The sequence below is a fragment of the Asparagus officinalis genome, chromosome 10, assembly GCF_001876935.1.
Source record: "Asparagus officinalis chromosome 10, Aspof.V1, whole genome shotgun sequence".
Taxonomy (NCBI): Eukaryota; Viridiplantae; Streptophyta; class Magnoliopsida; order Asparagales; family Asparagaceae; genus Asparagus; species Asparagus officinalis.
In genome coordinates this window covers 61,196,823-61,223,546 of record NC_033803.1, presented here as the reverse complement: position 1 = coordinate 61,223,546, position 26,724 = coordinate 61,196,823, and the positions used below count along the sequence as shown (strand labels likewise).

Genomic DNA, 26,724 nt, shown 5'->3' with positions numbered 1-26,724 from the left:
TTGCGACAGTTAAAACACACTCCCTGGAACTTGCGCTGCTGATGCGCTCTCTGATCCTGCTGGGGTCCCTTCTTATGAGGACATTGTTGTTGCTGCTGGAATCCAGAAAAAGACCTCTTGTTCTTACCCTTATCCCCTGTCTACCCTGCCTTGGTCTTCCCTTCCTTATCCCTCTGAAACATGGCAGTCTCAATCTCCTGTGAGGTGGCGGCTTCTGCTACCTCTCGAACTGAATAGAACTTCCTCGAGACGAGGTATCGATGAAGATTAGGGCAAAGCCCTGCTAGGAACATCTGAGCCTGACGCTCTCCTGTCTGCCACATCCCTGTGAAATACAGTAACTCCATGTACTTGCTCTCAAACTCTGCAACACGCTCTCCTGTCTGCCACATCCCTGTGAAATACAGTAACTCCATGTACTTGCTCTCAAACTCTGCAACTGACATGTCCCCCTGAGTCAAACGGGACAACTCAAGTTCCTTCCCAGTCCGTGTTGCAGAAGAAACATACTGTGCATCAAAGAAGTAAACAAAATCCTCCCAAGCGAGGGTCATCCGGTGCTCTGGAGTGAACTGGAGCCTATACCATCTCCCGGCGTCTCCCTTCAGACTGAAGGACGCTAATCTCTGCTTCTGGACTGAATCCACATTAAGTATATCGAGGATGTTACTCACATCCTCCTTCCACTTATGGGCTGCAAGAGGATCTACTGACCCCTGAAACTCTGGTGCTCTAATCTTCTAGTACCTCTCTACCAAGCGGAGCCAAGCCTCCTACTCCGTCATTCTGTCTGGTACTGCCAGTGGAATACCTGCAGGTGCTGGTGGAAAAACTATGGGTGCTATCTCTGGGTCTCTCTCTGATCGGGACGGCTGGTATTCCCTATGGTGGAACTACTGGAGGTGGTGGTGGTGGTGTCGGTGGCGCGATATGACTCGTCACAAGATCCTCAATTGTTGCCATCCTAGCTACGATGGGAGCCATGAGATCAATAAGGTACTAGGGAGCCTGCTACGGCTCAGGTGGTGCCTGCTCCTTCTCGGGTGGAGCCTGCTGTGGCTCAGGTGGAGCCTACAGGGCTCTGCCTGAGCGGCTCTGCGAGTGTGGGGTCTGCCACATCCTGCCATTTCTCTGATCATAAGAAAATAAAAGTTCATGAGTCAAAGTAGACATATATACATACATAATGTATCACAATACGATTTTCACAACATATAGTATTCACGCATATACTTTAAACAAAAATAGTTGTCATAAAAAAAATTCTCAAAATTTTGAGATATACGCATATACCGTCCTCACTCATACTAGGAAATCCTTAGCGGACTCTATACATAAATCCTAAGAAACTCTAACCTAGCTCCACGACTCGACACAGGTTGATCCTAAGGATACTAGAACTAGAGCTCTGATACCAACTGTGATGCCCCTAGGTTCACACAAGGCTGCAGTCCAAGGTGAAACCAAAAATGTCAAACATGTCATGCACCACACCGTGTAATAACATGTTTCACCATCACAATTACTATCTTTCTAGTAGAGTCAATAAAAGATGTAGGTACAAAAGCAAGTAAAAGATAATACAAAAATCAACAGATGAAATAATAGAGATCAAATTAATATCCCATCATCTAGCATACTGAAGTACAAATCAATGTCTGAAATAAATCAACTGAAATACTCAACAAGTCTTAAATACAAATATCTGACAAGAGGAAATAAGGCACACAGCCTTTACAACTTCTACAATAATACTCTCAAATGTCTAAACAAAATTCTACTGCGGAGCTCAAAAGAAAGTATAACTAAATAGACAGCTGAAGCTAAAATACATCGCCGTCAACCTGCGACTCTCCGGGCTCTTGGTTCGTTACCTGAAAGGGGGAGGGACAACGAGTGTCAAAGCGCTAGCGAGCAACATCACAACCAACCCCAAGGGAAAGGGCTCGTTGTATACAGAAAATACGGATTTATACATAGAATAATCATATCATTACTCCTAACAAATAAAGGTTTTTAGTATTTAGGAAACTACAACACGAGCGTAGGTACGTCGAGCGAAATAATCCAAACAAGGAAACCCTCATGTATATACCTTATATCTCTAATTGTATAAAATCCCTAAATACCGAACCTAAAGTCTAATACAAGAACAATAAAGAAAAGAGACAACCTATTACATTATGTAAAACAAATGTCATATCGAAACCAGATAAGTGTCATGTCGGAACCACATAAGTGTCATGTCCAGCCTAAGTAGCTATCATGTCTTAACTTCATATAATCATGTCATGTCCTAATTCAGCTAAGTGTCATGCTCGTGGTCTAACCAATATCCAACACATGGACTGATTTGTGAATGTCCAACACGAGAACTAAAATGGATTATAGTCCAACACGAGGACTTCAATGGATTATAGTCCAACACGAGGACTGTGTATATAAAACATGGAATGCAAATGTTAAAAATATACATATCCTATTCTTGCACGTGTCTCGATGTACAGATCTAAGCTTATGACAAACGCGTCATCTTACATGTATAGGTGAACTCATAAATACTGAAGTTTATACCCGATAAACGAGGCAACTTCTCGTACTCAAAATGATAAACAGTACACTCGAATATATATAATTTATAGTCGACTGGGGTCATCAGTCGACTCGTGGTCGACTGGGATCACCAGTCGACTCATGGTCGACTAAAAAAAGAACAAAACTAAAACCCGACAGTCCACTCATAGTCGACTGGGATCATCAGTCGACTCACAGTCGACTGGGGTCATCGGTCGACTCACAGTCGACTGAACAGATGGGTTTTCTCTGTTCGTGCATGTTGTGATATTTTGTAAAAAATACATCTACAATTCAATTCTATCCAACCCAAACAATGTATTATCAAATCTAAACAGATATGACAGTGAAGAATTCGTATAAAACATGGAAAACGAAATCTTGCATGTTAGATCTAACATTTAATCCCTAAACATGTATGAGAGCATTTAATCAATATGAAAACTCATTTTTAAATAAATTCCCAGATCTGGGTTTCATCAAAGATTCGCTGGTGAGGATTTAGAGATCTGAAACACATGATTTTTAGCATCTACGGTTGCGTTTGGTAACCATTGCGTTTGTGTCGTTTTCGTTTTGTTAAAAAAAACAAAACGTGTTTGGGAACCACTCCGTTTTTCTGTCTAAAACACCAACAACCCCAAACTTTCAACGGGTTTCTCAAAACAACATAAAGGTGTTTTTGGTCCGTTGTTTTCATTCCTCCCTAAAAAAATCACCGCGAGCTCAGATCTGGCCATTGTCTTCCCCCAAACCCTCTTCCCCGACCGCGTCACCGTCGCCCAAACCTCCATCCCCGAGCTCGTCGCTGGCGCCCAAACCTCCCGTCCCCATCTCCGGCGCCCAAACCCTCGTCGCAATCACCGTCGGACGTCGTCCAGATTATCAAACCTCGTCTTCGTCCCCCAGACCCTCCGATCTCGTCGCCGCCGCCCCGATCCTCCAGATCTCGTTGCTTCCAGAGAGCTAATCGTCGTCGCCGTCGACCAAGCTTCAGGCCGACTTCCACCATCGCCGTCGCGACCAGATCGCCATCGCCGAGACCAGTAGAAGTCGTCGCCTCACATCTTAACATAATGTAAGCATGTATACTCGAGCTGATTAATTTTTCGAATTTAAATTCTTGTATTTATTTTATATTTAGTAATGAGTAATGAGCAAAATGCTAATTTTGGAGGGTATTTATGCAAAAACCGTAGCTTTGGGTAATTATGAAGATGGTAATTATGTATCTGAAACACAGAGACTTTGCGGTGTGTATAACTCTTTTTGTTATTTCCCCAAAGTATTAAACTTCTAGCTTGTTTGGCTCTGAGATGTCTACTTAATTTCTTTTCCCATTTCCAAAATTTCAATATCTAGAGCAATTTTGTTGAGTTTGTAAGAAATAAATTGTTTTAGAGGGTCTTAACAATGACTGAAGTCTGATATAAACATAGCTACCATTTTACTTAAAGAGCTTAGCATAAATAATCAGCTTATTAAATACATTATTAAATACTGTGCATTTGGACATCATAGGCAAAGGAATCATAATTCCTCTTATCATGCATTCACATGTCCTTTAAACAAATAAAGAGTACAGGGAGACTTCAGAGTTCTAGTACATCTTTGCATATATCACTAAAGAGAAGTTTCATATAGGTTGATAGCACTAACAATAACAATTTTTGAAAAGTCTTAAATTTTATCCTTGGTAGCTTTTAAATTTTGAGTTATAGTTTATATGCGCGAGACTTTGCGGTGTGTATACTCGAGCTGATTAGTTTTTGGGTTGATGATGTGTAATTATGATAGATGTCAAACGCAATTCATGATGTTGAAGAAGTGGTGGAGATTACTCCTTCACAAGGGGTAATTATGATAGATGTCAAACGCAATTCATGATGTTGAAGAAGTGGTGGAGATTACTCCTTCACAAGGGGCGGGAACTTGGCCTGAAGAGATTGTTGAAGAAGTGGTGGAGATTACTCCTTCACAAGGGGCGGGAACTTGGCCTGAAGAGATAGAGCTTTACTTCATAGATCTGATGAAGGAAGAAGTGAAAAAGGGAAATAGGCACACTACTACCTTTACTAGGACATCTTGGAAATTCATTGAGGATGAGTTGAAAAAGAAGTCTGGGAAGGAATACCCACATGAACAATTGAAAAACAAATTTAATCAATTAAGGCAACGTTGGAGAAATTTGAAAAGTTTATTGACAGACACGGCAGTTGGATATACTGTTAGCACCGGCCAAATATCCGCAACAGAAGATGTGTGGAAAAATTATATGCGGTAATACTTAGTGTATTTTCTAAATTTTTATTACTTTAAATCATTGAGTTCATTGTTTTTTTTTTTTGTATTTTTGGTTCACAGACTCACAAGTATGCAAGATATTTTAGGAGGAAAGGGTGCAAAGGTTATGACAAGTTGTGCATTATTTTTGGTGATACAATTGCTACTGGTGATAATGCTTATCCATCTACAAAAAGTCCTACTATTAGTAATGATGATAAAGAAGAAGATGAAGAGCAAGAGGAGGAGGAAATAGAATCATCTCGGGCTAAGAAAAAGTCAAAAGTAGGGGGGAAACGAGTACCATTGAGGCAACAAGTCCAATTAGCAATGGTGGATGCTCTTGCCTCGATGGGCGAAAGTAATAAGAATAAAATGGAATGGAAGGAGAGGAAAATGAGTTCTACTTCTGGGCATAGTCATGTTAGTGGTGCTATTGGTCCTCGTGAAGGTTCAAATGAGATTACGAATTGTATTACCGTGCTTAGTGCTCTTGAAGGGATTGATTCTAGACAATTTTTAAAAGCCACACAAGTCTTACATGATGATACGGTATGGAGAACAATCTTCCTAGCGATGCCCGATGAGAGAAAGAAGGAATGGGTGTTAAGTCTTCCATGACGCGTGCTTGAATTAGAGACTATCTTTCTATTAGTGTATTATGCAAGTTTGTAGTAGTTTGCATTAGCTTGAGGAACTTTCTAATTATCTACTACTTATGTTAGTTGTATTATGTTGAGGACATTTGTATGTGCTTATTTTATGTTGTTTGCATTAGGTTGAGGACATACATATTTATTTCTAGCTTATCTATGGTTGGTTGTGATGTTGAAATATTCTGTTGCATTTGATGATGTATTTATAGCTAGGTTAGCTTGTTTCCATGGTTGTAGAATCCTTCATTAAGATGTATCATTAGTTAGCCAAATGGATGTATGACTACTTATGATGCTCATGCTGGTTTCTTGTGAAGATACATATCCACTCCAATTTGCAAAGTCCATCAAAATGTTCTTTGGTTGATGACATACATGTTTTGCTGGTTGTGAAAGAGAAGGCTTATCTTTGAGATACATATATACTTGTGTGAATGAGAAGGCTTATTTCTTGGTTGGTTGTGATGTTGAAATATTTTGAATGAGAAGGCTCATATACATGTTTTGGAATATTTTTAATGAGGCTATTTAATAGGGAGGAACATTTTTATGTTATTATTTACTTTACTATTACTGAATCAAATTTATCTTCGATCAAAATATTTTTGTGAACAGAGCCTCAATCTTTTATATTGAAACAAGTTAATAGATAAAATGGAGATGAACTTTTGTTTCAGTTTCATTTGTTTGAGTTTCAGTTTCATTTGATCTCAAGGAGTTACTAGTAGACAGCATTCCTTTTGCTCAGCAGTTCATGCCTGTGTTTTATATTACTGTAATTTATTTAGATTGGACTTAGTGGTGTACATGAGTCATATGATGGATCTTAAAGACATGCAAACAATATGGAATGTTCTGCTTACTACAAGCTGCACATATTTGTTTTTATTGATTATCTTTTAGTGATGACTGGGGAATTGATTATTTATGTGTAACTGCATATATTTGTTTATAGGTATGGATACCAATATTGATGTAGATGATTATCAATCGTCATCAACTTCTGATTCCGAATCTGAATCAGATGAAGAGCAATTTAAAGCGTTGTTGGCCATTTATGCAAGTATGGAGTGTAGTGGGTTTTTGAATGAGAAGGCTCGACCACAAAGGATCTCAAAATTAAAGGGACACGATTGGGTGATTGAGGTCCTAGGGGGACACCCAGCTACGTGTTATGACCTTTTTCGGATGAAAAAAGAGGCATTTGTTTCCCTCTGTGAAGAGTTAAAAAGAATTGGAAAATTAGAACATTCAAGAAGTGTAACAGTTCAGGAACAAGTAGCAATATTTTTATTCGTGCTCTCTCATAATGAACGACAACGGATAGCTGCGGATCGTTTTCAACATTCGCTAGAGACTATCTCTAACTTTTTTAAGAAAGTCCTATATGCAATTTGTTCTCTTAGCAAATATGTGATTACACCTCCATCATATGATGAAGTTGCATTGGAGATATCAACTACCACAAAGTATTATCCGTTCTTCAAGGTTTGACTATATTACTTGGAAGCAATAATTTTTATGTATTGTTTACTTTGTCGTTGACATAGATGTTAATATATATATTATTTCTTTTGCATTATAGAATTGCATAGGGGTAATAGATGGCACTCATGTTTTGGCTCATGTACCTGTAGATGATCAAATCCTATATCGTGGAAAGAAAATTGTACCAACGATGAATATGATGTGTGCTTGTTCCTTTGATATGCGGTTCACATATATTATGAGTGGTTGGGAGGGTAGTGCAAATGATTCGAGAATTTTTTTAGAATGCATTAGCAATCCACAAAACAAATTTCCAATGCCACCTACAAGGAAGTACTATTTGGTTGATTCTTGGTATACCAACATGCCGGGTTTTCTTTCACCATATCGTGGAGAGCGTTATCACTTGCGGGAGTATAGAGGGTAAAATATTCCTCTGCATGGTTCCAGAGAGCAATTCAATTACTTGCATTCTTCATTAAGAAATGTTATAGAGCGATGCTTTGGGGTGTTGAAGAAAAGATTTCCGATTTTGAGAGATATGCATTCATATAGTCTGAAAAAACAGAAGTACATTGCATTAGCATGTTGTGTTATCCATAATGTGATTCGAATGCATGATTCCGGAGATCCATTATTTTTTGAGTATGATAATGAAGATTTGGAGCTCGAGGAAGATGGAACTCAAGCACAAGAACAACATACTATTCCAGTTAACGTTAGCCCGGAGCACCTTCGTCAGATGGCAGAATTTCGAGATCGTTTGGCCCAAAGGATATGGACTAATCATCATGGTTGACAAAAATGAGTACTATATTTTGAGAACTTAATACATATTGTATTATTAGTAAGGTTTTAATCATGTAAAGATGCCACATACAATGATTTTTGAATGCACATACTGCTACATATCTCACGTCCACAATGTCTGAAAATAATAACCAAAAACTCCCAAAAGAACTCCAGTATTGTAGTAGCTTGTTGATCATCTTCATCTTCTTATGTTAGTTTTACCTTCGGCTTGAAGTAAAACAAAGATCTTGTCATTAGAAGGACTTCAAGCTAAACTTTTGTTATCGAATGAGAATAAACTCCTCGAAGCAGCTTTATGAATCCCACGAAGCTCAATTTGCCATCAGCATAGTTTGGCCAATCTTGGAATACGGTGTGAATGGGCTTTGATAGACTAAGCCCAAGTTCCTCGTAATAATCAAAATTGTCAGATGACAAATTTGGGAGCATAGTTTCTCAGGGAGAAACTAATATCTTTGAAATTGATATACACATCATTAATATCATTAAACTAAAGCTAAACTGTCTTTCTCCCCTATTTTGGATCAATAATGAAAGGGAAATAATCACACTTGTTATGGCGACACTGGTGGTGCATCGGCTAGTTGTCACCGGTGACATCGCCGGCACCGGTCGCAGGCACCGGCGACAATCGCCGCACCGGCCACCGGCACGGCCGTCGGCATTGGGTGGTTTTGCCGGGTTATGGTGGCGATGGTGATGATGGCGATGGCGGGAAAGATATTGGTGTTGATAAGCATTGGAAGTAGTGTTTCAAAACCACAATGGTGTTTTCAAAATACTTTGGAAGAAAAAACCAAACACCAATGTGTTTTTCTAGAAAAACGCAGCACCAAAAACACCTTGGTAGCCAAACAAACCCTACACTAGTAAGAACATCGATTTGTACTTGAAAATAATTCTTAGGCTCAATAAATCTCATGAAAATGTTTAAAACTCTTAAAAACATGGGAGAGGGATTGGGCGAGATGTTACTCGCCTCTGGTGTGCTGAAGAACGATTCCCTTCACTGTAAACCCCAAGAAGTTGCTGAAATTCCCCAAAAATCTCCCAAAAACGCGCAAAATCCAAAGCTAGGGTTTTAGAGGGGAAAGGGGGTTAGGATTTCTGGGGAGAACTGATGAAAGGGGCCTCTCTCGGGTAGAAATAGGTAAATACCAACAGTTAAACCCGACCTGAAAACCCAAACAGACCCGAACTGCACAAATCAGGAAAACAGTCGTCAGTCGACTCAGGGTCGACCGAACCTATCAGTCGACTGAACAGACTCCAAATCTGTCTGCACATGTTTTGCAAATTTGCAAAACTCAACCTCAAACCTGATGCATATATACATTCACCTAAACTCAAAACACTAGTTATCATGCACAACTATGACATAAAGACATTTATCATAAATAAATATTATTTTTCACTAATAAACACATAAACATATATCAATTATCAAAATGTACAGGGTTTTACAACTAGGGGATAACCCTAGTGTGGTAAGCGATTCGGAATCCGATACTAAATTATCCATCTTTGATATTGCATGTGCATATGAAAAAGTAATGCATGCCTACAAGAAATTACAAAATAGTTTTATTGATCTTAAAAACAAGCATGTTGAATTGAAATCCAATCATGAGTTATTAGCTTCTAAGTTTGATACTATTTCTAATGAGAATATGATCGACAAAGAAAAGAATGATAAATTAAAATTGGATCATGACTCTTTAATTTCAAACTTTGCTATTTTAACTCACGAAAAAGTAAATGCCATGATAAAAGTAGAAACAATTAGAAATGAGTTTAATTCATTTAAAAATGATCATGTTTCATCTACTTCTATTTCCAATGCTTTTGTATAGAATAATGAGTTAAATAATGTTAAAAATAGAATATCATCCTTAGATTCAACACTAAAATTATGCATTATAAATAATAAAAAATTTATGGACTTGTGTGCAAAGTCTAATGCAAACTCTTCTAAGAAACCTATACACTATGCCCACATGTATAGCAAGATTTATAAATGCTCTATTTGCGACTGAAAAGACCACCTTGCTAAATTTTGCTATGATGCACGTAAACCCATAAAATCTAATGTTCCTAGTGCATCTTATCAAGCTTCATCATTATGTACACATACATTCACATGCTCATACTCACAAAGTTCATCATAAGCATACTAATGTGTATCATTGTGATTTTTGTGGTAGAGTTGGTTATTTAGCTAAGTTTTGTTTTTATTTACGAAAAGTTTCTAAATCGTAAAATATTTTAAGTGGACCAACCTTGTTTCAAAATATTTCTCATTTGCAAAATAAATTTATAAGACCATCTATTTTTGCAAATGAATCCTGTGCACAAGTTTATGATCAACAAAATCAAATGGGCCTCTTTCATTGTACTTATTACAATCGTAAAGGTCATTTGTATGAATTTTGTTTTAACCGCGTTCGTGCACTATACACGCCCAAATGGGTTCATAACCCAAGGGCCTTGAACTCAAATTCTAGGGTCATGTCCCTAAATCCTTCGGCACCAAGAATGCTTGGGTGCCAAAATCCTTTTAATTTTAAACCAAGATTTTGTGTTTTTATTTTTCATTTCTTTGTTTTGAGAAACGTGTTCTTAAAATTTTTGAATATGAAAACAATTTTGGTTAATTCTTTTGTTTTCATGATTTTTGGTTTTGATTGTCATGAGAGGTTTGTGTTTGAGCAACCCTCAGGTTTATTGGGTGTTTATTCCCAAATCTTGTTTACCGGGTGCTAAAAATTTTATATTGGTTATTACAAGCTCAAGAGCTTGATATGGTTGTCTCTCTTGCTTTTTAAAAATTGATGATGGTTTGGTTTTATGTTATTATGTGATTTAATTTGATTTATGAATTCATTTGTCTGATTTGTTTTCATTTGAAAACTTTTTTCATGATTCTTATGTTTTCTTTCTTTTGATTTTATAAATCTATTTATACATTGTTTTTATGTTTATGTATTGAGACACATTTTTTTATATTGATATATCTATATGTGTTCTCATGATGTTGTTGTATGTGAGTGATATTTAGCATCTTTCTCATCTATGCTTACTCACATGTTTGCCTAGTACTTCATTTCATACATTCATTCAGGCATTTTGATAGGGGAAGCTATTCCCTATTATTATTTTTTTATATCCACTATGCTTATAGGTAGGGGGAGCTTTCGCTTTCCTATTTCTTTTATATCCCCATTTTTGATGATGCCAAAGAGGGAGAAATATGCGAGTATATTTATGTTTATGAGTATTGTGCTTTATTGTATATTTTATATACTCATTGTGTAAATTGTTTGTCATCATCAAAAAGTGGGAGATTGTTGGCCTTTTTGTTTTGATGATGTTTTAATAAATAATTTATAACTAATATTGTTTATATAGTGTTTGTGATTTCTTATTTATTCTAGATAAACAATGCATCGGAGGTCGGATGGCATTGTGCTTTCACGATCATATCCATTGGAGGATGGAAGGAATATCGGTATGAACCCATTTGCAATTTAAAGTCAAATTCTAGATCAAGCTTCATCCACATCCAAGACAAGCTCATTAAAGATCAATCAAGCTTGGGTAAATTAGTTTAGGGTTAATACTATGTGTGTAGATACTTTAAGCTTATTTCATACACGTACACATAAATTGTGGATTTATCTCATTACACATTGTTTTTATAAAAATATCATGTTTTTGGATTATAGACTAAATATAACTATCTTACATATTTTCCTAAGTCTATTAATCCATTCAAAAGGATTTACAAACTTGTTTGAAATTGTTTTTATTAAAATCGAGTATGTAACGTTTTTGCTTTTTTGAACGGTTTACAAAATAAATGATATTTCAACAATGGGAAATGAAATCTAAAAAATTATTTTTCTAACATGTTTATAATCATTTTTCAAATTTTATCATTTTTGGAGCTTATTTACTATACTGAATTGATTTTACAAAATCGGATGTTTCAGTAGTTTTTAGAATCTGTAATATCTGTGTTCAAACATTTATTTATCATAAATGGAAAGTAATATTTTATAAATTATTTCTCTAACATTTTCATATACATGTTTAGAACCTTCTCTCAAAATTTCATGATTTTTGGAGTTGATTTACTATTTTTAATTGATTTTAGAAATTTAGATATGTAAAAATTCTAAAATCTGCCAAAACTGTTCAACGGTCGACTTCATCAGTCGACTGATGACATCACCAGTCGACTGATGACATATTTTCAGCCTGTAATGGCTATTTTTCTAAATTTGTCATTTTATGGTGTTTTTGACATTTTTCTTCGGTTTTTCTTGGCTTTGGGGTTTCCTATATATACCCCCATCATCTCCAACACTTATAATCCATCCAAGAGAGTTTTTAAACAAGTTTAAGAAAGTTTCTAAAAGAGTTTAAGAGTTTCAAAGTTTGTTTACAACTTTGTTTGTGAAGAAATTTTCACAAGAGCTTGAGGAGATCATCATTTGTGTTTGGGCATTCAACTCATCTCTCTATTGTCATCTTTAGAGAAATGTTTCTAAACTCAATCTAGTTTTACATTTATATATAATTGTTTGATTATCATTTTTTTAAGCTAGATTTATATTGAGTTTAGATTTGTTTTGATTATACTCTGTGTTCACACACAACCTATTGAGCTTATTGTATTTGCATACATAGTATTATTTAGGATTGTGGCTTTGTGACTTAGAGAGTGAGCCTATATTGTGTTCTTATCCATTGTAGAGAATAATTTATTTGTATTGAGAGCTTAATTGTAAGGATTCACTTTGTATTGCACAAATACACCAAGAGGAGTATAGAGGTGAGAGACGTGGTCGGTCCCAAGAGGAGTGGGGTCGGTGGTAAAGCCTAAAGTTAGGTCATAATTCCGAGCACTTGAGGGAGACACGTGAGAGGCTAACAATTGAGGTGGTAGTTTATGTAGTTACATTGTGAGTGATTATGAACGTTAATCGGTGAGCGTTGAAAACCGATATTGTGAGGTGTAAAAGTTATTCGGATGAGCGTTAAAAACCCGGTTGTGATAGTGGATTTCTCCCCGGGAGTGGGGAGCGGAGACGTAGGACGGAAGGTCCGAACTCCGTGATCATTTGCTTGTGTTTGCATTGTTTCATTTGCCCACTATCTTGTTTGTTGTGTTATCATTTGCTTGTGTTTGCATTGTTTCATTTGCCCACTATCTTGTTTGTTGTGTTTATATTTATATTGCATCTGTTTAGTTTCATATCCTTGCTCATATTTTGTTGAATATCATTCTTTCTAAGATATATTGTTAATAAGTTTTTAATTGGTATTAATATCAGATTAGATTAGCATAAACCCTATTCACCCCCCTCTAGGGTGCTTTCAGATATATCCTCAAATAGGTAGAAGATTGTTTTAAAAGTAGAAATGTCAGCAGGAGTTGCCCAAAAGATTGTTTTAAAAGTAGAAATGTCAGCAGGAGTTGCCCAAAAGAAAACAAGAGCATCATCTGCAAATTGAAGGGTTCAAATGGAGTTTAATGGACCCTTAAGATGGAGCTCAAAAAGATCACCAGAATTCACAGTATTTATGAGCATTTTATTAAGGACATCAACAACCAAGATAAACAACATTGGTGATAAGGAGTCACCATGTTTAAGGCCACAATAGAAAGGGAAAAAATTGTTTGGAGAACCATTGACCAAAATAGAAGATTTAGAAGAGCAAAAAATATTTTCAATTCAGGAACACCATTTAGGGCCAAAACCCTAGGTTTCCAAAGAGACAAGAGGAAAGGCCAACTCACGCAGTCAAATGCTTTCATTAAATCTACTTTGAAAATACAGATCTCTTTTTTCTTAGAGCAGCAGCTATGAATCATTTCACTAGCTAAAATAATGGAGTCAAGGGTGGACTTTCCTACTTGAAAAGCATATTGAGATTGGTTGACAAGAAAAAAAAGAAGAGGAGCTAACATGTTGGCTAAACCTTGGTAAAAATTTTAAGGAGGCCATTTAGAAGACTAATAGGTTTAAAATGTTTAACACGATTAGCTCCATCAACTTTAGGAATAAGGGTAATGAAAGAAAAAAAAATATGAGAGTGGAGAGAAGAGGCATCTAGATATAAACTTTGAAAGAAAGAAAAAAATATCCTCTTTGATAATATCCAAAAAAATGATAGAAGAGAATTGGAAAACTATCAGGACCAGGAGATTTATCTGGATGTAAAGAGAAAACAGCTAGCTTAATCTCTTAATGGGAGAAAGGATTATTTAACAAAGGTAACGAGTCAATATTATGAGGGTACATTGAGTTCAAATCAATAGAAAATGTTGATGGAGGAGAAGCCTTAAAGAGAGAGGAGAAGTAGAACTAAAAGGCCTCCCTGATATCATGCTCGGAAGAGAGAAGAGAATCATTATGCATAAGAGACGGAATAAAATTTCTATGCCTATAAGCAGAAGCAGTTTTGTGAAAGAAAGCAGAGTTTGAATCTCCTTCATTGAGCCCAAGTGTTTTGGAGCATTGGCTCCAGTACACTTCTTCAACCTTAGAGATATCAAAGAATAGAGATTTAAGATTGTTTCTATGAGAGAACTCAAACTATAGAGAGGACGAGACTCCTCAAGAAAAGAAATAGACTCAATCTCAGATACAAGTTTATTCTTTGAACAAGATGGACCCAAATATATATTTTTTCCTACCATTTAAGTATTCTTTTTCAGAAGCTTAATTTTAAGAAATAAACGCACAACAGGTGAACTCCTACAAACAAAAGATTGCCAACACCCTATAACAAAAGAAGGAAAAGATTGATGGGATATCCAAGATTCCTCAAGCCTAAAGAGAGGTATAAGTTTGATACAAGAAGTGTCAAGGATAGTAGAACAGTGATCTGAACGTGAAGACGGATGCAAGAATTGCACCAAGGAAGGAAATTTTGAATAAAATTAGATGATATAAGAAAATGATCAAGTCTAGCAAGGACAGGGACAACTCTCAGATTGGACCAAGTAAAATTTCTACCATTAAGAGGTAAATCAATAAGAAAAAGTTTATCAACAAAACCCCAAAATTTTTAAATGTCACGAAGAGAACCAGATCTCCTACTCCTTTCCTTAACATTCAGAGTAATATTAGAATCACCACATAGAACACAAGGGTAGGGATAAAGACTACAGACTCTTTCAAATTCCCACTAACAGACTACCTTATCCTCGTTATCTATAGGAGCATAAACAATAGCAACCATAAACTTTCAATTAAGGGATTTATGATTGAGAATAACAGATATGGAAAAGATAATAATATAAGAATATAAATAGTCAAACGTAGATTCATTCCAGCCCAAGAGTACATGACCTCTAGAATTAGTAGCATCGAGACTAAGCCAAGATAAGATTTTATTACATCCTAGACTACTTAGAGTGGAGGGTTGAAAAGAACTAAGTTTGGATTCTTGAATACCAACAATGTCAAGACTAACAAAGGAGATACCATCTCTAACAAGTCTACATTTAATAGGGCCATTCAGACCTCTGACATTCCAGGAGCCTATCTTCATAAGACAACATATAACAACCTCAAGAAGTAAGGAAGAGAGAAGAAATCAAGAGATTTCTCCAGCTCTATCCACCTCCATAGTCTTAAGTTTAATAATCCCCTCTATGGGGATAGGTTCTTTCAAGCCATAGTTAATAGAGATCGTGACCATATCTAAAGCAGATTTAGTATTAATAGGTAGTGAAATAGATGCGGACGAAGAGGACTTACCCCTCTTGGCAAAGGAACCCTTTGAACATAAGTTGCCAAATGCCTACAATACTTCTTCGCGTTGATCGGCTTACTGACTAGACTTGAACACCTATTAGGCTTCTTCTTCTTTGACTTGGAAAACTATTCAAACCCTGATTGAAGAGAGTCTGAGTTGGATCCTGCTTTAGCTAACTCACTAATTGAATCAGAAGTTGAGTCAGAAGGAAGGATGCCAAGGGATATAGCTTGCTGATGAGGTAGATTGGAACCACCCACACCTTAGATATGAATAAATTCCTCTCATTGATTATGCTCGATAGTTAAGGGGTTACCATTTTAGAAGACCTCAATCAAGCCATGAACGGAATGGACAGGTGTGTACAGAGGAACAGGAGGGAGAGGGATATGCTTTCTCTGGGGATTATCTTGCGAATCTGAAGATTCTATAGAAAATTCCTTAGATCCCACTCTATTTGAATTTGAAAACTTGGTAATTACCAATCTAGCCTTCTTTCGATCATTGTCCGCCATAGTATTCTGAGTTTTTCCAACAGCTGGGGGAGGCTAAACAACTTTGTCCTCCAATGCTTGATCCTAACCAGAAGAAGATGACTCTTCACCTTCTCACTTCAACTTGTGCTCCCGAGCTTGAACCTTGTTATCAAAATCCTTCTCTTTCACAAGCTTCCATATGATGTCCAAAGTAGCATATACCTCAAGTAAACTAATATCAAATAGAGAATGAAATGGAAATCGGATTTCACAAGGAATGAGAGATACATCTCTGACTTTAAGCAGAAACTTACAATTAAAAAAATGTGCCCTTAAGGCAACATCATTCAAACATGTAATGCATTCTTCTATGTCTTTAAAAAGAACTTGGAGGAATTCCTAATCCCACAGGTGATATGGTAGATGGGAGATCCTAACCCAAGTACGAATAGGATCTGAGATAACCTGAATTCCCATGTCTTCTCTCCAACGAAGGAAACAACCTTTAAAGTCTCTAATGTCCACCAATTTCATGTCCTCCGCCAGCTCCATCATATCCATTGTTGGCCTTCTTGTTTTGATGATGTTTAACAAACAATTTACTTCTAATGTTGTTTGTCTAGTGTTTGCGTTTTCGTATTTATTCTAGGCAAACAACGTAGTTGGAGGATGGATGGAATAGAGCTTCAACGATCATATCCAAAGAAGGTTGGCGGAATGTCGGTGAAGCTTATGCAATTCTAGTTCAAGATCCAAGTTCAGCTTCATCCGCAAGTATACCAAGTCGAGCTTATTGAAGATCAAGATCTAGCTTGGGTAACTTAGTATAGGTTTTTATATTATGTGTGTTAGTACTTTAAGCTGTTTATAAATATGAAATCACATGTTTCATATTTACTATTGTGTTTTGGTATTTATTGCATAGAATATGCAATTTTGTGAAAATATTGTATTCTTAGTTTTTGGACTTAGCAATAATCATATACATATTTTATTAAGTCTATATAATCATTGTGCAAAGTTTCAAAACATGGTTTAGCCTAAATGTCAAAATTCACATGTTTACATTTTCATGTTTTGACCTATTTTGTAAAATGATGATATTTTTCATTGTAGCATGTTTATTATCATGTCTACAATCATTCCCCAAAGTTTTACATTTTTGGAATTTATTCGATATTTTTAAACAGTGTTTTAAAATCAGAAAAACAGTTTTCAGAACCATATTTTCATATATCAGTTCTCGGTCGACCGCACCGGTCGACCGTACCGGTCGACCGTACCTATGTTCATTCGTCAGTGGGCAGCAGAGAGTTTGTCGGTCGCCCGCCACGGTCAACCGAAAGCTCGAGACTTCCCACGGTCGACCGCACCGGTCGACCGAAGAAGTCTGCGCTCGTTTTCTCAGTTTAGGATCTGGATCGCGGTCGACCGTGAATTTTTTCGATCGACCGCCACCCTGTCAGTTCTGTTCTAACGACTATTTCTTGTTACCGTTGGCTAGGGCTTTTTTGGTCTTTTGTTTGGGGTTTTTGGCTGAGGTTCTTGGAGGCTATAAATACCCCATTGATCTCAGTTCTCAACCTATCCAAGAATATTTTAAACAAGTTTTTAAACAAGGGTTTAAGTGTGGTTTTAGTGTTTATTTGGTTTGAAGATTGTTTTCACAAGTGGAGAAGATCATCTTCTTGTTTAGGCTCCAATCTCCATCTCTCCATCTTGTCTTCTATTGAGAAGTTTTCTAAACTCTACTCTAGCTTTTATTTATTACTTGTTAATTATCATTTCTATTAAAGCTAGTTTTATATTGAGTTTAGATTTGATTTTAATCTCATTGTTACACACACCCACATGAGCTTATTGTATTTGCATACATAGTATATTAGGGTTGTGAGAGATTATAACATTGAGTTGTGCTTCATTGTGTTCTCATCTATTATAGAGAATAAATTTATATTTGTTATATTGTGAGTGTTGTAAGGTTTTCGGTGAGCTAGAAACCGAGTGTGTTGTGAAGTTTTCGGTGAACTAGAAAACCGAGTGTGATGAGTGAACGTTGTTCGGTGAGCGTTAAAAACCGACACTGTGAGGTGTAAACGTTATTCGGGTGAGCGTAGAAAACCCGGTTGTGATAGTGGATTCTCCCCGGGAGTGGGGAGCGGAGACGTAGGACGGAAGGTCCGAACTCCGTGATCATATAGTGTGTTTGAGTGTGCTTTGGCGTTCATTTATATTTATGTTCATATCTTATATCGCCATTGTCCATAGCTCATTATTTATATGATCCACTATTTAGTTCATATTGTTTACCCCTTGTGTTAGTTTACATATCCTTGCATATATCATATTGTATATCTCTTTGGTAGGATATATTATCTTGTGTTAGTTTATATATCCTTGCATATATATTTTTATCATATAGGATATATCTCTTTGTTGTTCATATTGATTATCCTAGCTTATATAGTTGTTATATTTCATACTTGCCAGGATAACTTGTTAATTAGTTTTAATTGGCATATAATCGGATTAGATTAGCATAAGACCCTAATCACCCCCCTCTAGGGTCTAACATCCATGTCAAGGAATCAAACCAGAAAGCTGTTCGCTGATGCCCTAGAAACTTTATGAGACCAACCACAAATGCTAAACTTAAAGAAGAGCATCTCCCTAAATTTTGAGAGTGTAGGCCTACCTCTATAGATGTAGAAAATGGCGAAGGAATACAGGGAAGCAATGTGGTCCTTGATTGCCAAAGGAAGAGATACAATCTGGGCCGCCTTCATGGAGGTCAGACAATCTCTAGCATTATGGCCTAAACTATTACACTGAAATAAACAAGATCCCCCATCTTGCAATTGTTAGCTAGGTGCTTTGGATCTCCACAAAAAAAACACCCTTTGAAAATATCAGAAGAACGTGGAGAGAAAAACCTCTTATTCCTACTCAACTTCCTTCGATTAGCTACTTGAATCCAACCTTCGTCATCCTTTGGAGGAAGCAAACTAGGGTTTTTTTCAGATAAGGATAAGGAGGAGAAGGATGATGGTTTGAAAAAAGAGATGAAAAAGTTTTCTAGAAAGGTGGAGGGTTGGGAGATGGCTGCACACAGAAGGCGGTTGAGGGCCTAGAATACCCCGCTGACTGCTAATGGATGGCAAAAAGGCTTAAGGCATATCTTGGCCTTCATGATATGCAACTGATACTCTTGAATGCCAAGGATAACCACTTAATCTTGGATTAGCACAATAATCCCCACGATAACCTCTCGCTCCAAATCGCCTCCCCACGATTGCCTCTCGCTCTCACTCTCGCTCTCTTTCCATTAGAAGATATCTATCATTACACTTGGTTGTAGCTTATTATATGTTTTTTATATGATATTTTTTGTTTTAGTGGATTAACTTTCGTTGTTGTAAACTTACTTATTAAGTTTAGGAAAATAATTTTTCAATCTTAACTTTTGACTGTTAAAGTGTATCAAATAATTTTCATCGCTCTCAAAATATCACAAAACCCCCTTAAGTTTAGGAATTATCAAAAAACCCTCTTCAAATTTTAACATTTTTTAGGTAATCCCTAAAACAGTGGGGAATTTTATAAAGAACAAAAAATCTTAAAGTTGAATAGGCTTTTCTTGAAAAACCCCTAATCTTGAGAGGAGGGTTTCTGATATTTTCAAAGTTATGGGAAAGGGTGCCAACTCCACCAAATCAAAAACATTCTTAGTGTAAGAGTGTTAATGGGGTAGACTAGTTTCCTATCCATTATTTCGAGTAGGAAAAATGTTTCCTATTGTCACTAGTATTACTCTTCAATCTAATACATGAGCGTGTTGAATTAAGATACGCAAGTCATGTCTTTTCTAGATTTTGAATTGGATGAATGCAAATTCTAATTGAATTTATTCTAATATAACAATTATTAGAAAATTTTCTTACTTTCAATAGGGAAAGTGCATATAAATTAGAGGGATTAACTTTCATAGATCTTCTTTATTTATCAAACATGAAAATAGTTGATCCTTCATGTTACCCATTTAGTTTAACAAAACTAAATTATTATCAATTCCTTATATGGATTAAATAAGTTAATCCTTATGTTTAATCCATGTCTCTTAACTCATTGCCAAACTACTTTGTTTCTTAATCATTATATTTTATTATACTTTTATATTCTCATTATCTCTTTTATTAAATAAATGACTGGTTAATATCGTGTGTTTTTGCAGGAAATAAAGAATTTAACAAATAAGAGCTCAATTGAAGATGAAGATTATATCAAGCCCAAAAGATCTCTAAATGAAGACCAAAATGCCTAAGTCCAAAGCTCACGACCAAGTTTAGAAGCAAAATCTCAACACTAATCACTTTCTTGGTCAATAACCAATAACTTATCCTATAATTGAGCATTAAATCAAATATGAAAAGAAACCAAGTTAAATTCATTTTCAAGATGGTCAACAGCAAAGAAAATGTGTTATCTCCTAATCCATAAAGCAGAATTTAATATATTATATATAAAAATCACATATCTTAATGAGATGGAGCCATCTAGATTGGCAGATTCTAAGAATTTCATTAGTAGTAGAAAGTAGTGACAAAATTTTGAATTTAGTTAAGATATATTTAATTATTTGAAGGTCTAGCCAAATCCTAAGAAGCCCAAGAGCATGCAAGAAAAGTCAAAGAGCCTTAAATGAATTAAATGCATGAAAAATAAAGGTCACAATGTCCATCTCTCAAGTCTTGAATCATGGGCGTAGATTATTTTGAGAGATCCTATGATTATGAGAGTTAGTTGGGGCTACCAAATCCTATGATTGTGAGGGTCACTTGGGGCCAAGACAAATCTAAAAGTTGTGAGATATTTTTGTTATCTATAAATAAAAGTGTAGAGTGAGGGGTTTGAGGTGTGAACTATTTTTGTAGCTCATTTGATTTTCTATTTCTTGTTTTTATTTATTTTCTTACTTGTTATGCTTTAATTTTCTATTTCATTCTTTTATTGCTTTGTAGTTTAGATTTACTTTATTATTTTTTTATGCTTACTAGTATATATTTTCTTATTTTTATTTTGTAATATTAATAGCTAATTATTATAGAAATTCTAGGATTTGATGAAACTAATTTAATTTCCTTTTGTGTTTTTTATTTTCTCTCTTTGTGCTTAAAATGACCAAGTTAGAATAATAAACTAGAGAACTAATATATAGCAAAAGAGTTTAATAGTTTATGTTTTTTTTAATAATTTGATAGATTGTGCTTATTCAATTCTAGAATTATTATCTGGTTGTTTATTCCTTTTCACAAGTAATAATATCTCTTAGATGTCAATTTGATATGTTATGCTTGTTTTGAGTAACTTGATAGTCTATGCTTAGGAATTCTAAAGTAATATGTGAATAAAATAGAGTAATTCTTAAATATAATTTAAAATTAACTAATAAATTCAATCCTAGATTCATATTCTCCTCTCTTGATTTCTTCTATATTTTCATTCCTTGCTTCTTTTGATTTGATTTGATTTTTATTTTCTTTTATTTTGTTATTCTCTTACTTTTTATTTTGTTATTCTCCTTTTCTCATTCTTCTCTCTTGTGTTAGCCTTTTATTTTTGTGCAAACCTATATCTAAATCACTCTACGCTCTGTTTTATACTCTCATTAGTACTTCCCACATATTTTAAGAACCAACTTAGATCTATCTTTCTAATATTCTCCTTCCTAGTGAATTGATATTTTAAATATTTTAACTTGATAGTTATGCAAGTGCACAACTTTTGCATGTTTTATGCCCCCATCAAGTTTTTAGCACTGTTGTTGGAGAGGGTGTATGTAATTAGGATTTCTTGTTTTAGTTATTTGATTTGTGTGTTTCCCTATGACAGACTAATCTAGAAGAATAAAATTAAAGAAGTAAATTTGCTTTAAGAGGGGCCACCCACTTGAAAAGTGAGTTCTCTTTCTAGTATTTTTAATTACACCCTCTAGTTAGGCTTTTCACATTAGAGATACTTAGGAACAAATAAGAAATAATAAAAAAATTATCTTGTTGACCCTATTAAAATTCACCCTCCACGTGAATAACAACTAAACAATATCAAAAATTCAAATAAGAGCTCTCTTTCTCACATTTGTTTGATTGTTGATCCTAATTAAAAAAAACTTTTTGCATCATCTTGTAGTTACTTTTAGTTTTTAGAGTTTGTATTGCATATGGTTAGTAAGAATCTACCAAAATGATTTGAGCATTTTAATTTGAGCCTTTATTTAAAAATACTCATAACAGCAAAAAACCCCTAATCAAGATAATGTGAGGGATTTCATCACTCTTTCTTTAGCCTATAAATCACTAACTCTTCACTACACAACCCAAACCTTCTAAAACTCATTAGATGTTAGCCCCTAAGGATTCGAGCTCATTAAAAAATAGGAAATCCTTAAGTGAACTGGTTTAAATTTACTTGACTCTATTTGTGTCTAAGGTAAGATTTAGGGGTTGCATAAAGCACTCTGTAAGGAAAGAAGTACTTGACTGGTCATTGAGCTCTCTCTAGTACTATTCTAACATGGCTAACAAACCAAGTAAACTTTAATTTTTTTGCCACAGCAGTTTTTAGTTAGGAGTTGGTCTAATTGAGTTAGTTTTAACCCTAGAATTATGGGTAATCATTTCAAGCTGTTGATTTTGATTTGTTTAGCTAGGTTTTTATTTTTTTCCTTTTTTTCCTTCTCTCCTTAATCTTAGGTCTTTTAGTTTTTTGCCTTTTTATAAAAAGAAAAAAATGAAAAATTTATTTGTTTTTCTTGTTAGACTTTTCTTAATTTTTTTTTAATGATAAAAAATTTCAAATAGAATTTCATTTAGTGTATGCGAGTTTGGATTATGTGTAATGTCAATCACTTAATCCTTGTTGAATAAATTTTTAAAACTAAAGAAATGGCTAATCCAAATCTACTCGTTCTTCAAGACATGCATTATCCTACTAGGAATGCAATCTCATCATGCATTAGACTACCCAAAGTTAATGGTGTTAATTATGAGTCTAGACTACACTTCATAAATATACTTCCCAAGTTTTTAAGAAATGAGGTCGAAGATGCCTACATTTCTATATCCGAGTTTGAGAAAGTTTATCTTATAATTAAAATTAGAGAGTTATTTAAGAATGCAATTAAGCTCAGATTTATCCCCGTTGCTCTTAAGGACAAGACTAATAAATAATTATGTAGGTTGCCCACAAATTCTATCTCCACCCGGGATGAATTTATTATCATTTTTCTAAAAATGTTTTTCCTAATTCATAAAATGATGAAGCTTAGGACAACATTCAATTTTGCAGAGTAATCCCAGGGGAACCATTTTGAAAGTACTTTGATAGGTTTAAAGATCTTCTCATCCAATATCCTCATTATGGTCTACAAAAGTGGTAATTATGTCGAATCATCTATAAAGAATTGGATTATTCTTCAAAGAAGTCCTTAGAATCTATGTATTAAGGAGATTTTATGAAGAAAAATATAAATGAAGTTTGGAAATTTGTAGAAAAATTTTCTAAGAAAATCATGCAGTAGGAACACTGTGACGATAGAGTTACATCATTTATCCCAACCAAGTTCAATGTTCTTCCCCTAAAGTCAAGCATAACCTCTTAAATCAAAATGACTACAACTCTACATCGATTAAAAGCCTAAAAACTAAAAATGAGCTCCAAATCAACTCAATCAAGTTTCTTCTTCAAAATGTTATAACTATCTATCTACAGCCCATATTACAGAGGAATGTCCTCTTTTAGGAAATAATCAACTATTAGATCATGTGAACACTGCATTCTAGCATTCTGGGAACGATCCATTTTCTCCAACTTTAAAATCCTAGTTGGAGAAATCGTTCAAATTTTGCACAGAATCAGGAAACTTTCTCTAAAAATAAAAATTTCACTTCCACTTTAATCCGTAATTTCCTAGAGGACACACAGTTCCATTCAGCATGCTGAATAATTTTCCACAACCCATTCCTACATACCAGTATCAATCTTTTTAAAATCAACCTGTAAATCATATTCCACTGATTTTAATTATGAGAGACAATTTAGTGTCTTAAAGAATGATATAGAACCTATGATTATAGCTTCTATACAAACCACCAACATATTGACTCAATCGTTCAACACTCTGAATTACTTCATCCAAACAATTGGTCAATTGCTCAATTCCAACACTCAAGCCATAGCTAGGCTAGAATTTTGGCTTGTCAAATAGCTAGTGGCATGAGTAAAAAGAGAGAAGAAAAAATTATTGAGTCAACCTGTTGCAAACCCAAGAGACATTGGATCGAGTCTAACCTACCCAGCTCAAGTGAATGTAATCCATATACTACAGTTAAGGAAACATGTCGTTCATCAAGTTAGCATGCATCTGGATCAAACTCCATCTTCTTCTCCTATTCAAAATGCTGAACCTAAACAAACTCTCTTTCATTCTGATAACTCTGTTCAACAATCAGCTCTTTCCATTGACAAAAAAAAAAAAATTGAACCTAGGCTCAATCTTGATTAGTTTAGGTATGTTGCTCCCTTTCCAAATAGACTCAGATCTAGGAAAGAACCCTCCCGAGTTAGAGAAAATCCTAGAAATTTTATGCAGATCAAGGTCAACATTCCTCTATTAGATGTTATTCAAAAAATCCTATCATATGTAAAATATTTGAAGGACTTGTGCATTAAGAAAAGAACCACTAATATTTTCAAGAAAGTCTTTATAGTTGTTAATATCAATGACATGTCCTCAAAACCCATACCTTTGATATATAAAGATCCTGATTTTCCTACTATTTCATGTGTTATAGAAACTATGTTCATTGATAAGGTACTTCTAGACTTAGGAGCTAGTATAAATCTCTTTTCCTATTTAGTCTATCAACAGCTTGGGGTAGGAAAATTAAAATCAACTATGTACTCTCTACTTAGTTGATAGATTTATAAAGACACCTACAGGAGAGATCAAGGAAGTTCTAATCAAAGTTAGGGAGGGAATTTTTCCTATTAATTTTATAGTCTTGAAAACGCAGCTCGTTTTTAATCCTAAAGGTTAAATTTCTGTCATTTTCGGAAAACCATTTTTAGCAACTTCTAATGTTAAGATCAACTATAAAACATGTCAAATGAAACTATCATTTGGGAACATGACCGTTGATCTTAATATTTGTAATCTAGGAAACCAGCCCTTTGATCCATCAGATTAACCTCTAGAAGTGAACTACATCCGAAAAATATTAAGTAAACAGTTAAAAGAAGAGTGTAAATTAAATTTTATTGACTAGAGTTTTGAGGAGATTACTAATAAAGAAATCAGGCTTTTTAATGAAGAAATTGAATTTCTAGAGAAGATGGACCAATCAGCTCATCAAGCCTCAATCATGAATCCTAGTCTAAGGGAGATTTTCAATGCTAAAATTGAGTTCCTTATGGAGTTAAAACAATTATGATCTTTAGTCCAATTCTGAACCTAACATTCCATAGATGGAAATGCATATAAAAATATACAAATTGATTTTGGTTTGACTAATTACTCTTTACCAACCCATCATAAAATGCTACAAAAATTACTGAAAACCCCAAATAGTATAGAATTCAAGTATATAATAGAGTTTATCATTTTACACCTCTTTAAAATCTAAGGTAGAATTTTTAGCAATAAGGTAGGATTTGATATAAAACTTGAGCTTTTCCTTTTAAAATTTTTATTCCATGTCTTTACTCTTTATCTAATAATAATAATAATAATAATAATAATAATAATAATAATAATAATAATAATAATAACAATAATAATAATAAAATAATAATAATAATAATAATAATAATAATAATAATAATAATAATAATAATAACAATAATAATAATAATTTATTTTTATCTCATTTAAGAGTTTCTTTTTCTTTTGAGTAAGGAAAAGGAAAAAATAAAAATAAAAAGGAAAAATGAAAAAAAATGAAAAAATGAAAAAAAAATGAAAAAGAGAAAAAAAAAACTTGTGACTAAATTCTCCTCATACCAAATGTAATTACGTACTTTATTATTTTATCATAATTCTAGGTCAATCGAACAAACATAAGTGCTCCATTTCATATATACTTTACTTTGTGCATCATATATTTGCATTGAGGAAAATGTAAAGTTCAGGTGTAGGGGTGGAAATTAGTCATCGTTCCTCTTTATTTATCATTTATTCTTTCTTTCTTTTCCCTTAATTTCATATTTTCACTTTCTTTTCTTTCCCAAAAACTTTGCCACGTATCAACTCGATAGAGTCAATTACTAATTGATTTACTTGATGAATTTCAAATTTTCTATTTTTTATTAGTCTTATAGTCAAGTTAGCTTTCAAAATAGTATACTCTATCCTAGTTCTAACTTAGGATTTTATTGGAAATAATGAATTTTTTATTCTTAACTTAGTGTAAATAAAATTTTTTGAAGTTTTTTTTATCTGAATTGATGAATTTCAAATTTTCTATTTTTTATTAGTCTTATAGTCAAGTTAGCTTTCAAAATAGTATACTCTATCCTAGTTCTAACTTAGGATTTTATTGGAAATAATGAATTTTTTATTCTTAACTTAGTGTAAATAAAATTTTTTGAAGTTTTTTTTATCTGAA

The 26,724-nt window shown here is 34.4% G+C and overlaps 1 protein-coding gene across 1 annotated transcript; it reads left to right on the top strand.

Moving 5' to 3' along the window:
* LOC109826789 lies at positions 4,442-5,824 on the top strand. The gene is made up of 2 exons (XM_020393809.1): positions 4,442-4,854; positions 4,939-5,824. The coding sequence occupies exons 1-2, from the start codon at positions 4,442-4,444 to the stop codon at positions 5,111-5,113; spliced, it is 588 nt and encodes a 195-aa protein (XP_020249398.1). The 3' UTR covers positions 5,114-5,824.